Source organism: Falco cherrug, chromosome 2 (assembly GCF_023634085.1).
Source record: "Falco cherrug isolate bFalChe1 chromosome 2, bFalChe1.pri, whole genome shotgun sequence".
In the NCBI taxonomy this organism is placed as follows: Eukaryota; Metazoa; Chordata; class Aves; order Falconiformes; family Falconidae; genus Falco; species Falco cherrug.
The window spans coordinates 59,001,950-59,018,428 of record NC_073698.1 but is presented as its reverse complement, the minus strand read 5'-3'; the positions used below and the strand labels follow the sequence as shown (position 1 = coordinate 59,018,428).

The following is a 16,479-nucleotide window of genomic DNA, read 5'->3' as shown; positions in this document are numbered from 1 at the left end:
CTAACACCAGTGACACCAGCCCTGACACTCGTGGACTCAAACCAGCTGCTTGAGTCCCGGTCACAAGGTTGTATTTGCTTGCCTTTTCAGTGGAGCTTGTGTATCTAACCCTCCGGGTTAAAGGCTACTGCAATCTTTAATGTGTTCTGGTTCCATATGGAAGAAATGTATTTTTTTATTATACAGATATATACAATTGATACCTTCATTCCCATTATCCTGTATGTTATTTTGTTTAGATATTGAATGACATCTTGTGTTGTCATATTTCCTGCAAATGAGAGGTGTATTTCAACTCTATTGAAAATAAATTTTAAAATACTGCAGAACAGGAAAAGTAAGTCCCTTTTTCTCTGGTCTGTCTTTCCATATGATGAAACATACTTGTGAATCATATGCATGGTATTTATCTTTCACCTCCTGCCCCCTTTAAACAGGTGCAAATGCTTTTGTGGGGAAAAAAAAGGGGAGAAAAAATCCAGCAAATCCTATGTCTCCTTTTCTGGCTGCCCTTTTAAAGTCTGCTTGTTTTAACTTTCCCTTTGATGAGGATATGAATGAAAATCATGTTTTGTAGGGAATTATGAGCAGCAAGAAAAAAAATCACCTGTTGACTATACAAAGGCAGCAGTACTGGGAATTTTTTGGGGAAAAAGAACACATTCATCTCTATTTATGTATTAGTACCATCATGAGGACCAAATTCAGTTGTGATGAATAAAATATTGAAAAATAGGTTCTTACACACAGGCTTACATGGGACTGCTTGTATCTATCTGGACCAAAGTAAAAGGTAGAAGCTAAAAGAGGTGTAAAAAAATGGAACAGGAATTTAAGTCTAAGCATAGGTGCTTCATCAGCCATTTTTGCTTAATTTTAAGAACTTAGTGAACTAATTCAATAGGAATAAGAGCAGAACATATATGCGATTTTGATACATGCTATGAATGTATGCCATGCAATGCCTTTGGGACACAACGGGAGAACTTAGAAACCCAGGTAAAGCTGAGGATGAGAGATATGTGTGTTTATAGCTCAAAAGGTGAAAGTATAAGCAGAAAGTAAAATCCTTGCCCTATTTTATGTCAGTTTAAGGTCAAGGTACAGTTCCTCCATGTTATGTGGCATGGAAACAGGCCTGCAATCACTGTGACATTCTCAGGGCAAAGTAGTTCATATGGTTCAGAGCAATATTTTAATATATTGGTGGTTTGATTATTGTGAGAGAAAGAAAGAGAAAATACAGTTCAAAAGGTTCTTGAAAAACTTGAAGGAAATGGACAAGAAAAATGGAACACAGGTAAACAAATACTAAAAGACAAAAATTCTCACAATCTTGTAAGCAAGGAGGCACAATCTTACAAAAGCATGGCCAGTGCCTGATGATGTGACAGCAGTCAATGAATTAGTTTGCATATCTAGGAAAAGAAATTACAAGGAGCTTTGCTCTGGAACAATTAAGCCATGGTCTAGTGGTGGGACACTTTTTTCTTTTCCTTACTGATATTATTTTTTTCCAGTTCAAGCTTCTCTCAAAATAACAAATTTTCTGGATCTTTTTTGACTGGTTTTTTTTGGGGTTTTTTTTCTTTTTTTCTTTTTTCTTTATTTCTGTTTTGTTTTGTTTTGTTGGGTTTTCTTAATGTCTGTGAGACCTGGGCATGTAAAGAAAAGAAGACAGCCATGTAAATACATAGTAACAAGAAATAATATAAAGCAAACGGTGGGGAGGAATGAAAGGATATAATCTGAAAAGCAAGTACAGAAGTTTTGTTGAACTTCCTTGGGCAGGTAATCTAGGGATAATACTCCACTGCCTTTGGCCACAATGCTGAATTTTAGAATCGTGTGTAGGGTGACAGGATGTGAGCATAAGGCAGTGCATGTGTCCTCTTGTCTGAATTTCCCTGCTTGGGGAGAAGCCCCGGCCAGAGCTGGAGCCAGCAGGTGGACATGAAGGGTGAGGACGACATTCTGGCCACAAGAAATAATGCGTCACTTTAGGCACAGTCTTGAGCATGGGCTTTCCACCATGGCTAAGGAGAAAATAGGAGTTTTAATATAGGAAACAACCCCAAAGCTCTTCAGGTAAACTATAAATAATAAAAAAGGTGTAAGAGGAAAGTTATGTGAGTGATCAAGGACCACTGGGGTCTGCAGAGCTAGGGACTAAGTGATAAATTAGTGCTCATAACCCACAGGTAAAGTAATCGCTCTCTGAAAAGGCAACTGAGATCAAGGTAAGTTCAGAGGCATCACCAGGCTTCCTCTGAGGGTAAAGAAGTCACTGGCTGAAATTCAGCCTGTTTTCAGCCTTTCTGAATAATCCCTTGCATTTCAGCATTTGTGTACAGTACAGCTTGAGACATCCTTTCCTGTGAAAGAAAGATTTGAAAAACTGTTCTCAGCCTTGGTGAACCAGTGAAAAATTGTGTTTCCAACGGACCTGGAAATCGAAATATCTGATATTTTCACCTCCATGCTTTTTGCTTGAGAAATCAGTAGGCTCTTTGTAAAATCTTAAATCAGTCTTTCCTTTGCATTCAGCAGTTTGCTCCTGCTTCTTACAAATGATGTAGTAGGGAACACCTTAATATGTGTATTGATTATGTTTCCTTTGTCAGTCAAGGGTGGGTTACAGATTAACTTACTTTTTTGAGTAGGCTATAGTTTTGACCCTGACCCTATGCCTCCAATTGTTTTTATACACAGTTCAATTGTAATATGTATCTTCTAGCTCATTTTAACTTTGCAATTAGCCACTCAGGTCTATAGATAATGCATTTTTGATGCCATGTTGGCAAAGAGAAAGATCCTCCATTTCTCAGGAACATAGGTGATGTGAATTCACTTCCAAGCAGCAGTGAACACAACCATAATCTTGAGTAAGACCTCCTTGCTTTCTTGGAAATGCATTCAGCACAGCTGAGCCTCTTCACAAAAACTGGTGTGTGTAGGGTATGGTATAATGCATTCTGCTGGAAAGCAATATGATACAGAGGAGTCAGTCCTCCCATTAGAGCACTGTAGATGAAAAAAAAAAAAAAAAAAAGAGAAAAAAAAAAAGGTGATTATTCTTTTTTTCCTTTTGCAGTCTGCGTTCCTCAGGTACACATTAGAAGGGTTAAAAGTTGGATGTTTATACATCTCAGTATTCATCAGGATTGTTCATGAACAGATTTAAGGATCAATATGTTGTTATCCATGCGATATTAAAATTTTACTTTCCGCAAGACAGTTACAGGAATATGCTCTAATAGACAATGAGTTAGGTAGAGACTTGAGAGCAAAGCAGTAACTGATTTTATGGGAAATTGTCATATTTCTAACACCTTGAGCAAATAGCAGCATTGATTATCACTTGGTTGCCAGCAGCTATGGATAAAAATCTTGCTTTGTTTATTGTTGTTATAAAAACTATTTAGTAAATCTCTTTCCAAAGATTTTTTTCAGTTCTGCAAAGCATATCGTAACACTGAGGCAATTAAAAAGCCCTAATCCTTTGCTACCACTGGTTTTTATACCTTTAGGGGTTTTGCCAGACATCTATATATTCACAGTGTTCATAATCAACCTTTATAAGCTTGTTGCTAAAAGAGGAATTTTATCTGAGCATCAGGATGTATCTATAATCATCCTGCTGTTACCCATCCATAACAAAAACAAGCGTCGCTGCTGAGTGTGAGCAGTTGCATGTAATCATCTCCTGTTTAATGAGATACATTAAGTTTCTGCTTTTTTAACATATAATGATATACACAGAAGCGTCTGGCTTGTTTCCTTTCACCACTTCTGACTGGTTAACAGTGTGATCCCATTCCAAAAATGGCATTTTAGTGGCTGACATTTTATTTCCCATTAATTGCTTAGTTAGAAGAGGAGACAGAATGGATTTTCTTTGCTATTGATTCACTATACAGCTTTTGAATGTTTGGGTGTGAATCTCTGTACTTTAAGGTTCTTCGCATAATGGATATTTGAAGTAATATATACACACACACACACACACACACACACAGAAGTATATATATATATATATATAAAATATATATATATTTCCTGCACTTGCATTTCAAAATATTAGCAAGAAATTTAGGATCTGTGTTTATATTCATCCATTTCAGGACAGGCAGCTTTGCAGAATATTTAAGGGCCTGTCAGCCTGTCAGGTTTTGGCAGCCTTTCAGATTTGATGTCCATCATGTTCTACCTTCTCATTGGAAAATGAGAGAAGGAAGGAGAACAGAGAATGGATTCAGAGCCCTTTGTCTTCACATGTGAAAGCTGCTTTTGAAGAAAATGGGGAAAACCTGTTGAATGCTTACAGCTTTGCTTCCACAGTGGAAAAACAAAGCTGGGCAAGAAGCAGCACAGTGAAAGAAGCAAAGAATTGCTGGTTTTGTCCTAAAATGCCTATTAGCTCTATAGAAAGAGAGTTCAGTAAGAAACACCCAAAGGTGGTCTCTGCTCCCTTGGCTTCCCTTCAGTGGCCAACTGCAGCTTATTTGAGTCATGGAACTAAAAGAAGACTTAGCTAACGTATTTTCTCAGAGAATGGATTACATTTGTTACAGAATGGTTTTGCCTTGCACTAGTCTCCTCAAACTGAGGTTTCTCTGGGCTTGCCTTTCATGTTCTTATGAACACCCAGCGTAAAACAGCAACAGGATGACAAAGAGACATTAGCAAGAAGTTCATGTAATTGACCTACCCTAACTGACTTATTCATTCCAGCCCCTGTCTTTTATAATCATTTAGGCAGTGTAATTCATGCACTGACAGGTCATAAAAAAAGGCTGCAAGCAGAAAAAATAGCTAACTACTGTAAAGAAAAAAGAAATATAAAAAAGTACATTAAAGTAGGCCACTTCTTAAAACTTGAGGGTTTTTGCAACTTTTTCTAGCTTCTCAGCTTGTAAATTACACCCATTTAAAACTTTCATAAATTCACACATCTTTTGGAAGGAACATGTAGAACTGAAAGAGCCTAAAGTATACCTTACAAAATACCTCAGAATTTGCATCTATTTATGTTTACGTTTGCATTTGTAGAGACGTATGGACATGACATACAATCATACTCAGGGATGTCTGCAAATGCTATGTAACCCCACCATATATATTAAAATACACCGTTCCATCTGACATTGCACAATAGTAGCTAATTAATGTTAATATGCCTGTCATGCAATGGCAAAAAGTGGAATTGGTTTTCTTTATCCAGCACTTCAGTGTATTGCAGAGGAGCAGAGATTTCATTGGTGGTAAATGGTAAGAAAAAGTCATGTTTGGTTCTTTTTGAGTACTTGGCCATTTCAATAATTATTTTGCTTCTTTTCTTGATAGTTTATATTATTTGAGGCATTTGGATTACAGAAGGTTGTCCACAGTAATGACTGTAAGTGTCTGGATAAAATTGTGCCAAAAAATTCCACTGTTATTTGGAAAGGTTTGGTCTGTATCTGAGAGCACTCTGTATTCCTCCTGCATTATTCATCCAGGGACAGAATGGTGGATTGATGTGCGACTGGATGAGAATTTATTCTCAAGCCCATCATGGTTTGTTTTAACAGCTATGTTGTTAAATCCTTCCTTTCAGTCTCTTAATTTAGTGCTGTCCCATTTTTCCCTTGGCACTGACCTTTTCTAGCTGAGAACCCAGCGCTGTCTACAAGCTGATGAATTATGGCTGTTCTGAGTGGAAGAGACCGGGAAAGATAGGCTGGTTTACTCACATTCTTCTCCAAGATGTCCTATAACAGCAGTGGAAGAAAATATTCCCTACAATGCACACAATTTTTTTCAGTCATACTTTGGGGTGTGTGCCTTTACACACAGATTTTGTACAGGAGATAAAAGATGTCTCTCTGTGTTGACACAGCAAGGAGTTATAGTTGCCGTTTAAGCTGAAGCCTTAAAGCAGGTATTTACCACAAATTTAAATCTCAAGGGAAACCAGGTGTTGAGGATTAGGTGGGGAGGAGATTGTGCTCTTGAAGAAAGAACATCTCATTTCATTGGTACAAGGATTCTGGCTGCATTTCCTTTAAAGCCAAGAACGTACTCAAGCCAAAACCCACACATTTCTGTGAAAGTTCAGAGTGGGACTAAAGCAGAAAAATAATTTAACCCACTTTTATATGTCTGTGAGGATGAAGAATGATATTATACTTGACCTTACACTGTAGTACGTGCTGGCTTTCTGTGAGCTGCAGCCCATTCTAAACCCAGTTACAAATTTGGCTTATTGCTAATTTTTCTAAAATTCATTTTGCTTCTTTTATTCAGGTAAGGCAATACATTTTTAGCAGTTCTTCTCTTGAACTTCTGTTGAAGTATTCTAGATTTAGCACATAAATAAATGCCATAAAGACAGTTTTAAAAATTAGCAACCTTTTCCCGGCTGCTCTCCCAAACTAAACAACTTTGATTCACTCACTCCAAATGTGAGGGTCATGATTCAGATCTACATGACAGGCTTCATTTCAAAAACATTTTTTCACTTTTGGAGTCAAACTGTATATATCAGAAATGCTTATAGCAAGGAAATTTTGTTCTCTTTCAGCGATGTCCCACTGAGTTGATGACTCTGAATTGTAGGTATCCATCAAGAGAACATAAATAACTGAGCACTGCTTGTGTTATAATACTAACTTCTATGTGGATGGTGAGAGAGACATGTGATTTCTCCTGGCTAGTGTATATTAGTAATTTGGGATCATTCTTGAAGATATTATTTAAAATATGCTTTTATCTAACATCATTTAATCTTGCAAATGGTAAATGATGAGTATATGCTCTGCCTTCCATACAAAATATTATTGCCTTTAATAAATTACAGTTTGATATGACCATAGATGCCAGCTGTAAGCAAAGCAACCTTTCTGTTATGAAACAAGGAATTTTTTGTAATCCAAGCTGTTCTGTTTCAATCTGGACAGAAAATGAAACCAAATTCAGGCTGTGATCAACACTGTCTTAAAAACACACAAAAATCTGTCCAAACTGGGTTTTATTAGTTTGTCTTTATATATGCTATGCGGCTTTTATTAATCACCTTATTTTAGATGCCCATGAATGTACACGAATAAAAATATTGCTACATTATTAACATTAGCAGCCATATGCCTGTTAATTAGAAATCCTAGTGAAGTAAGTGCTAATAGTTGCAATAGCATAAATTCACATTTACTTTTACCTAAATTTTGTCAAAACCTGCGTTTTGTTTCTTTACAAGCAGTGCTATTCACATCTTCAGGTCTTTTAAAAAAGTAAAAGATGAGAGATAGGAATTATAGCTAAAAGTTTTGGGTTTACATGCTGACATCCTTACTGCACCCTCAGTGATTCTTTAACAGAAAGAACATCCCTGATTTTTCACCTGCATGATATCAAGTCCTTTTTTTTTTAAAAAAAAAAATGATTATTTTTTTTAAAGTTCTTGTGTTTAGGAATCTTCCAGAGAACAGAAATAACACTAGCTCTGAAGAGCCAGTAATGGTGTCCTTTGACTGTTGTAGCCTATTAAGGAAATTTTCTGTCAAAGACCATGGAAAGTATGTGAACGGACTTCTGAGCATTTGCTCCTTTCATGGGGTGTCTGTAGCATTTGCAGGTTCATCTATTACTGCATTTTATTTTGAAGCTTTGTTAGTAAAATCACTGCAAACTCTGTAGTGGTAGCTAAAGCTTCATGTTCCGTGGTATCTTACTTGGCCAGTTTGCACATAGAGAATTCTGTTCTTGTGTTTTTGTGTTTAAAAATTATGCTTGTATTAAGGGGCTTTTAGGCCCAGACCAGCTAAATGTCTTCTTAGCATACAGGGAACATGATATCAATTTCTCCTTAATCATAAAGTACCTAACCATGTATTGCTGGGTTTTCTGCCCCTTGAAGGTGAACTCAGAACAAGATCATTTTGACCTGTAGCCTTTTGGCCAGCTCAGGAGTTGGAAAATCGTGGTGCTGTGGATGGGAAATCTTGAGTAACTTTTTTATTCTCTTACACCAGCATTTTTCAAATAGGTATACTGTAAGAAGGTAGTCTAAGTCACTTAATTCAATGTGCAGCAAGTCAGAGAAATATCAGTTTAAGTTCTCTTGTGCAGGTCAAACCTCCAGATCTTACAGGTCTCGCTGCATAAATACGTCTATGATATGGCCCTTTGCCCTTCTACAGCACTGCAGCTCTTTTCTGGGATCTCATCATTTCACTCCTCGGTTACTCCAGCAACCTCTCCTCCTGCACTGAGCAACATAGTGCTACCCCCACAATCTCCATCCAGAAGTATGACGCAAAGTTCATTTCCCAGATTCATTATTTTAAATGTATTTCTCTTCTGAGTGCCTTCTCATTAAACACAGACTGCTTCTCGTCAATTTTAAGGCCCTTCTTTATGAGTCATTTCCAACCTTTCTATCCACTATTAAAATATCACTTCCTTCTTTTGATTCCTGTGTTGCTAGCCTCTGACCCCCAAAATAACTTTGTGCTGTCTCTGTGCTGCTTTTCCCACTCCGCAGAAGTTTCCCATAAGCCTCCACAGAGCTTGTGTTGTCCTTTTGCCAGTCTCTTCTTAAAAATCCTTTTTCATCATTCTTACAAAAAGTGTTTGCTACCCAGCTACTAGCATGCTGTTATCATTGCCTGGATATTTTGGAGGGTTTTTTTGCCCTGTATCAATCACTATTGGGACTGAGAGTTGTTCACATCAGGAAGAGTCCACTTGGTCTTTGCTTCCAAAGCACTGAGGTCCTGTTCCATGACCTGGACTTCTAAGTGCAAATAATAAATAGTATCAGGGTTTGGGGTTTTTTTACAGTGCTTTATTAGAGTGGCTGTTCCTTGTCTGGCAATCTCTTTGAGTGTGCCTTGAAGTTGTGTTTTCTGCTTGGCAGCTCCTGCAGCTGCACTTTTGCTGCCCTGCGTGATGATCGAGTCCCGTTGTGCCCATCTCCAGGGAATTCCACTGCCTCCTTATTTGCTGCTGGCTACAATTCAAGAGGCTGACTGCTAGCTATATAATTTCTGTGTGCTGTAACTAGAACAATACCCTCCTTTCCTATTTTTCAGAATAAAACACAAGTCTAAAGAGGCTTGAAGGTTCAAGAGTCCAAGGTAGGAAACTTGTGGAAGCCCTTGTCCTTGGAAATGCCTGCTTTGATGACCATGGTAGAGCTGTGGTCTTACACTTTCCGCGTGGTGTGAAGTGGAAGGTTCCTTTTTATTTAGCCCTGACACCTCATTATGATTCATTTACTGAACAGAGTTGTAGTTTAAAATTGCAGGTGTTCTTGTAATTTTTAAACAATATCTAGAAGCTATATGGCTAGCTGTGTTGTCATGCTAGTTTGCAACTCTGGTTTGCAGCATAGTTGTCTTGTTCGTAGCTGCATAATTATTTCTTCCTTCCGAGTCCTGTAGTAAAAAAAAGTACATGCTTTGTAGGAATTAGTTTAAGTGAAGGGCCATGGCTACAAATGGACATGTGCAACTTCATTAAAGCTAGCTAAACTGAGCAGACTAAATTGTGAAAGCCCAGAAACTGGAAGTTGCACTGATAACTTATTCAAATATTTTCATTTACTCGATGACTTGTGGGACAGTAAAGCATGCTGTACTTTGATTTTGAACTATAGCCATTTACTACTGCACCATATTATTGACTGGCATGGAGGCCTAGCTTCATCATGTCAGACTTCAGCCTCTGATTGGTAGAAAGACATTACTTGGTAGGGAAATCATCTCAGTTGTCATCTAAATTGCTTTGCAATAGTCCTTCTGCCTCCATGTTGAGAACACAGGTAACCTGATCTTCATACAGGCACTCCTAAGTTTGAGATGTGAGTGATGGCTCTTTATTTCATTAGTGTTTTGTTCTTAAATTAAAGTCGATTCTGACAGCACCACATGGCTCCATGAGCTAAGACTCCACCATTATGATGGCCAAAGTCCAGTGCTGAGTTTTGGCAACACTGGTGGGGACCCCAAAACGAAGAACTCTGCAATGACAGACTTTTTGATTCCAGGAGTTGGAACCCACGACCTGTGTGTTGTGATACTTATTAATGCTATAGCAACCAGGAGAATTAAAACATCTGAAAATAGGACTCACAGCAACCAAAAGCTTGATGGGAAGCTGGCAAAAATATCCAAGTGAAAATTCTTCTCAGCAAGGTGCAATTTAATACATCCTTCACTTCTCTAGGACCCAGGAAGCTGTATCAGATTGCAGTTTACAGCCAAAACCTACTCCTGGGGTTTTAGAAATTGGCAACTGGTATATACTTTATTTTTCAAATGTTGCTTTGACAGGAGAAAACCACCTTTTATATAAGACTTCAGGTTAAGTCTGGGCACTGACCTTGGAAGAGAAATCCTGAACACAAATTCCTGTTTGTTAGTCATGTATGTTTTTGCAATTTATTCATTCACTTCCTAATACAAAATGTCCTGGGATCAAAACCCAGAAAGTCATTCTTGCAAGGAAGATCTAAATGACTTTCAGCTAGATACAGGTTGGATACAGATAGGCAGGTAGCCTAGGGGAGTGCTTTCACCATTGAGTTTCTCATAAAATGCCATTGTACTGCCTTTCCCTCCAGCAATGGCTTTGAATGAAGTCGTGTGTGGATGATTTATTTTTTTTTTTAAGTCAGTGCTGTTAGCACATTAGTAATTTTCTCAGAGTTCTTACTGGGTTGAGTCTTAGGTATGCAGATCTAGATTTGTCCCAAGTACATGCAGAAACAGCATCTTAGGTGTCATGGCTACTTACTGGAGAAAATATAGGTGCTTACAGCTTTTCAGCCAGCTGAGATGGTGTCTGAGACAAGGCTTTAGATATCACTCTTAACCTAGAAATATTCAGTTTCCACCTGAGCCACAGGGAAGGTGCCCATTTCGGAAGTCCCTTTCTGAGTAATTCTTTCCTTAGAGGAAATGGTGTCTGCAGTTCAATATAGTCATCACCAGGTGCCTAATTTCCACTAATGAATACTCCCCACATCACTGTTATAATACATCCCCACAACTATTAGCCTGCTTTAAAGTAACGCATATTTAAGTGACCTTTTTGACTGAGAGTTTATCCTGGGCAGAACTGCACCCTAATATACTGGATGACTGCAAACTGCGTCTGAAGCTGTTACGCTACCCAGACATCTGGAGTAGGATAGCTTCACTACTTGTAGGCCAAATACAGCATTTAGGTTTGGCTCTTCTCTGTTTGCCAAAAAAAATTAGCAGACTTTTACTATGTTTTTTGTAACAAAGACATAGAAATTATGCCCGTTTGTCCAGTCTATCAGTCTGCATTTAGGAGTAGCCAAGTAATTGTGTTGACATAATCAATTTTCTTTGACTTGGTAAAGTAAATACCTACCGCTTCATATGCTGTGCGCTGTCAGCAATGCTACTGTACATGCCAAAGAAATGAGAAAGAGCCAAGTTTGATTCAGAGGAGGGATATGATTTGAAGGAATCATACTTTAGTATGCAAATGGATATTGTTTGGAAAAACACACAAATAGCGTTTACAGGCAACCAACCATTTCTAGTATGGGGGAGCATGGAATGACAAACAGCTTTTGTTTATAGCAAAAAAAGTGAGTATTGGCTAAGAAGTAGTGTTTATGGTAATTGAGCTTTACAAGGAAGTGAAACTTAGTGGGGAACACAGGGGGTAGCATTTGCAGTGAAGCAGGTAATAAGGAGAGCTGCGTAGGCATTTCCTGATTAGCATCTGCTGTTTCAACAGCTGAGGAACATGACTTGCATGTAAATGCTTGTGCTAGGCTTTAACAGGCATTCCCTCTAGCATGCCGCCTTGCCTTCTGTTTTTATTTTGAGTCTCCTTGAGCCCTACTGTGATTTGGAATCAGTGGAGGATAAAGGAGAGTAACACAAACAACAGATGTCTTAAAGTCTTGGAACAGAGAGAGAAAAAGCCCTGTGGCAAAGGAGAAGGTGCAGTTAAGGTATTTCCATTCAGTAGTTTTGATGCCTTTGGTACAGACTGTATTTGCATTTCTGCATGCGTACATATATACTGTTGTGCACACAGGTGGTAAAGAAGTAGCAGTGCAAAATATGGCCATTGCACACAGCAGAGAATACTTTTTGCATCCTGTATATGAGTGTGACCTGTAGACACTAAGTGTACTTGTTCAAACAGACAAAACAAGCTGGTTTAGGGCAGGTTTGCAAATTATTTCCCAACTGCTGCAGTAATTTATTTTAGCCTGTTGCTGGATAAAATTAGAAGCATTTAGGTTGGAAAATTCCGATAAGATCATCAAGTCCAACCATTAACTCAGGACTGTCAAGCCCATACACTAATTCTTTTTATTTCAGGCTAAAAGATGTTCCATAATTGAGAAAGCTAATAGTACGCATGGTGTCCATCAAGAGAGCTTTGCTTACAGGTGGTAACTTAAGCCATGGCAACACAAATACTGTGTACCCTGATGTGAGGAGAATCCGGTTATGCACTAAATGACATTTAGTGCAGATGCAAAAAAGTACTTCATCTGTGCTTGCTGCTATGGGGAACTGTGGCTTTAAGGACTACAATTTCCAGAAAGGAAACCTGTGACAGAAACAGCTGTGAAAGTCTTAAAATATACAGGCAGCTAGAGATGGCATGGAGACCCTGAAAACACATTACCCGCTGAGTGTTAACTCGGTACTGCGTGGGGCTGGGAGCAGAAAGATGGGCAGGGAAAAGAAAAATACTGTGAATGGAGAAGTAAAAATATACTTCATATTTCCAGATTTTTGCTTCTTGGGAAAAGTAACTGAAAGAAATATAAAAAAGAGAAGTCAAGGCTAAGAACTTTTTGCTCTGAAAGCTTAGCAAGCTAACTTCCACTTTTCCCCATCTACCTCCTCCTTTTATGTCATATCTTCCACAGGTTTCAGCAGATGGGTCCAAAGACAGAAAATCACACTCACACAAAATCCTATTTTCTCGTGATATTTTAAATGCAATTTTATTTCCTTATTAACTTGATGGGTTTTTTCAAAGGATTTTGGTAAACTCTGTCTCAATATATTTTCACACTGTTTATTTTGTTAGTTTCTTGTGTATTAGAAAAAAATTTAAATTATTATTTGGCTACTGATCTACTGAAGTTTGTGCTTAGGTTAACCTTAGTAAAGAGTTGAGGACAACTGCTGTGTTACTGAATGTGAACTCTGAAAAGCATTCCAGTTTTGGGATGAATGTTAAGGATGTCAGTAGGACTTATTTTTCTTTGTACATATATTTGTACATCAAAATAGTGTTTTCTTGTGGTGTTTCAGGCCATGTGGACTCTAGGAAACTTATACATATTTTAATATTTAGGTAGCAACATTTTTTAAGCATCAAATATTAGTTGTTATAAGCAATAAGGGAGTTTCTTGCATTTAGTATGTGAAAACTGAACAACTGTTTTTTCATTAATGCTATTTTAGCATAGATCTTCTTAATCTTTACAAGGATATCCTATCAGAAAAATAAGCACAATAATAATTATGCCTGTTTTTTCAATAGCGCTTCTATGCCTGTGATGCTTCCTCTCTACTTTGAAAATATACTATCCCTGTTGCACAGATGGGGAAACAGAGGTATCCATGGGAGGTGGAATAACTTCACCTGGAGGTCTTCTGAATGAAGACAGATCTCCTGGTCTCAAAGCAGAACCTTATTATAAGTCATATATTAAGCTTATCAAGAGGTATTTGCAAGTTAACAAAACAGAAGCCACAACTTAGAGATATCATTTAACATTTGCTTTTCCTCTCACAGGAACTTTTTACACCAGAGTGCAAATTCAAGGAGTCTGTTTTTGAAAATTACTATGTAATCTACTCATCCATGCTCTACAGACAACAGGAGTCCGGGAGGGCCTGGTTCTTGGGGCTGAACAAAGAAGGGCAGGTCATGAAAGGAAACAGAGTGAAGAAAACAAAACCAGCAGCTCATTTTCTACCCAAGCCATTGGAAGGTGAGGCTCGGTCCATTGCTGGCAGGTCCTCCTATAAATGTCACAAGAAGAAGAGGGAATGGTTTCTAAAATACCCTTTGTGAATGTGCGTGCCCCGCACAGGGGCCTTTCCAAATGACAGTCCCCAGGATTCATGGAGCAGTTTTGCACTTCAGCATAGTGATGCTATAAAGGCAGATGTAAAATCATTTTTTTCCAGGGATTAAGAGGTCATTTTGCAAGAAAATAAATCTTTTGTGGAAGTGCATTGTGCTGTTTTTAAAATATTCTCTTGGTAGGGACAAAAGCTGTTGTGAGGCTTGCAGTGAGAAAATAGTCCTTGCATTAAGCAAGAATGAAATAATGGATATTGTAGGATAATTGGGAGTTATAAAAGGAATGGATGAAATGTCAACATTTCAAAGTAAAAGCTTTCTAATACAAAACACAAAGGTCTCTTTATAAAATAAATCATACTGTATTACTTAGCCGGCTGATGTAATGCACATAACTTGTGTAAGCTGGCCTTCAAACCAAGACAGAGGCAAATAAATGTCATACTAAGCTTACACACCAAAATGATGTCACACATTATCTGAAAAGTACATCCATTTATATCTTGGAACTTTTTGTTTTATCCTATGTGTTCTGCAGGCCTTTATAAACCTATACTGCTTTTTGCTTCTGGTCCTGATGGCACCCCAAATTTCACTGGTATTATTGCTACACATAGCCTCAGTTATTCTGAAAATTATCTCATTACTTAACATCTGAAAACACGTACCTAAGTAATGATTTAGTTAGCAGTCCAATTTCTTTTAACATTTTAACTTAGATTTTTTTATTAAAGGATCAGTTTGTTAAATTGTTTAGAGTTTCATCATAAGGAAAGAATCTGAATAATCCTATGCTTTAACTTCATTTTGAACTCAGGCTAATGCCTTCGTGCTTTCCTTGTCTTGCAAATGCTTATGGTATTTCCATGAGCTCTCAACAATACTGACACTTTATATCTCAATTCTTTTATATTAAATTGTAAGAATTTTAGGGAGGGAAAGCCAGTGCATTTTTAAAAGCAACGTCAATCCATGTAGATTAGGAAAGAAGCTACTTTCTTTATTAATGTCTGAATGGTCAGACTATCAAAATAGTTTAAATACGGCTTAGCAATAACTTGCCCACGAGAGACATCAGATATGACAGCTCTGCTACCTAATTCCTTACTTTATAGTTCCACCTCATGTTACTCAGTATTTCTGTAGGTCATGGTGTTATTTCATCAAGTTCTTTTAATTAATCAGTAAAGTGTCCTAAACACAGTTATGGGGGTGCTCTGAAGACATGGATCACAACCAGCCATATGTACTCCAGAGAAGACATTGAATTTCAGATTTTCAGAAGCCATAAAAGGATTTAGATTATGTCACTAGAAATGTTAGAACAAGTATTTGATTAGTTAATGATGCTATGAGACCCTTCATATTTATTACGAAACTTCACACCATTGAAGATCAAGGTCAGTACTTTGATGCTCCAGCCTCTTGCTCTAATTAGCCAAGGGATGAAGGGATTGTGCTCTCTATGGCAGCACACAGACAGTCCCAAAATCATAGTGTGATGATTAATTCCTTTGACTGCTTTGACATCTCCTTTAACGTTGCTCTGATATAAATAAATGCTACTGAAGTTAGTTATAAGTGGAAATATTACCTGATTCAGTGACATGGAAAATTAAATTGAATTATCCAAGAGCATTAATCATGAAGGCAGCATAACGCTGGAACTGTGTAATTGAACACACGTATTTTCCTCAATGAATTTAAAGTGGTTAGACAGGGACTGAAGCCCAGCAACAAACTTTTAACTCCTCTAAGAATTCGGTTAATAGTTTAATTAGGAGTTTCCTGTACTTCTACGTTCAGTGGAGATCAGTGGCTACTGCATATGTTTTTGGAAAGGAGGAAGAAAAAAACCCCAAACCTCTTGTATAGTCTCCACAGCACTGTCCTGGACATGTCTTCAGTATGCACTTGAAGAGATCATGGCCAAGCTCCTCAGATGTGGGAGACAGATGCACAAATAACTTTGTAGAACTGGACCCAAGCCTAGTCTTGCAACGTAGGACTAAAGAAGAATGCTTAAGTCTAGACAAATGTATCATATGATCCCATTTGTTAAGCATAATCTGTCTTACGTTTTACTTATAAAAACTTGTGAAATATTTATTTTAGGGGTGTGTATACACACACACACACACACACATGTGTTTGCATATCTCTGTATATTTTTGTTTGTCTGACTCATGCAAAGACAGAACAGTAGTATTTAATTTCCAAAGCTTCTATAGTTTCCATTAAACAAGCAAGCACACAGTTTCCTGCTGTGTTTTTAGGTCAGATATGGAAGAAGTGAGAAATTTGGAAGGTCAAGAAAAGCTATCAGTCATGCAGCACAAGTAAATAGTTTCCCTCACATGCAGGAGGAACGTGGATTACATTACAATATCA

At 37.8% G+C, this 16,479-nt stretch overlaps 1 protein-coding gene across 2 annotated transcripts in view; it reads left to right on the top strand.

Moving 5' to 3' along the window:
- FGF14 (fibroblast growth factor 14) overlaps positions 1–16,479 on the top strand; it is a 415,520-nt gene that overhangs the window by 395,203 nt on the left and 3,838 nt on the right. For both annotated transcript variants that reach the window (XM_055703167.1, XM_055703168.1), the window contains exon 4: positions 13,795–13,993. In XM_055703167.1, coding sequence (XP_055559142.1) covers positions 13,795–13,993 — 199 coding nt within the window. The remainder of the gene's footprint in view (positions 1–13,794; positions 13,994–16,479) is intronic.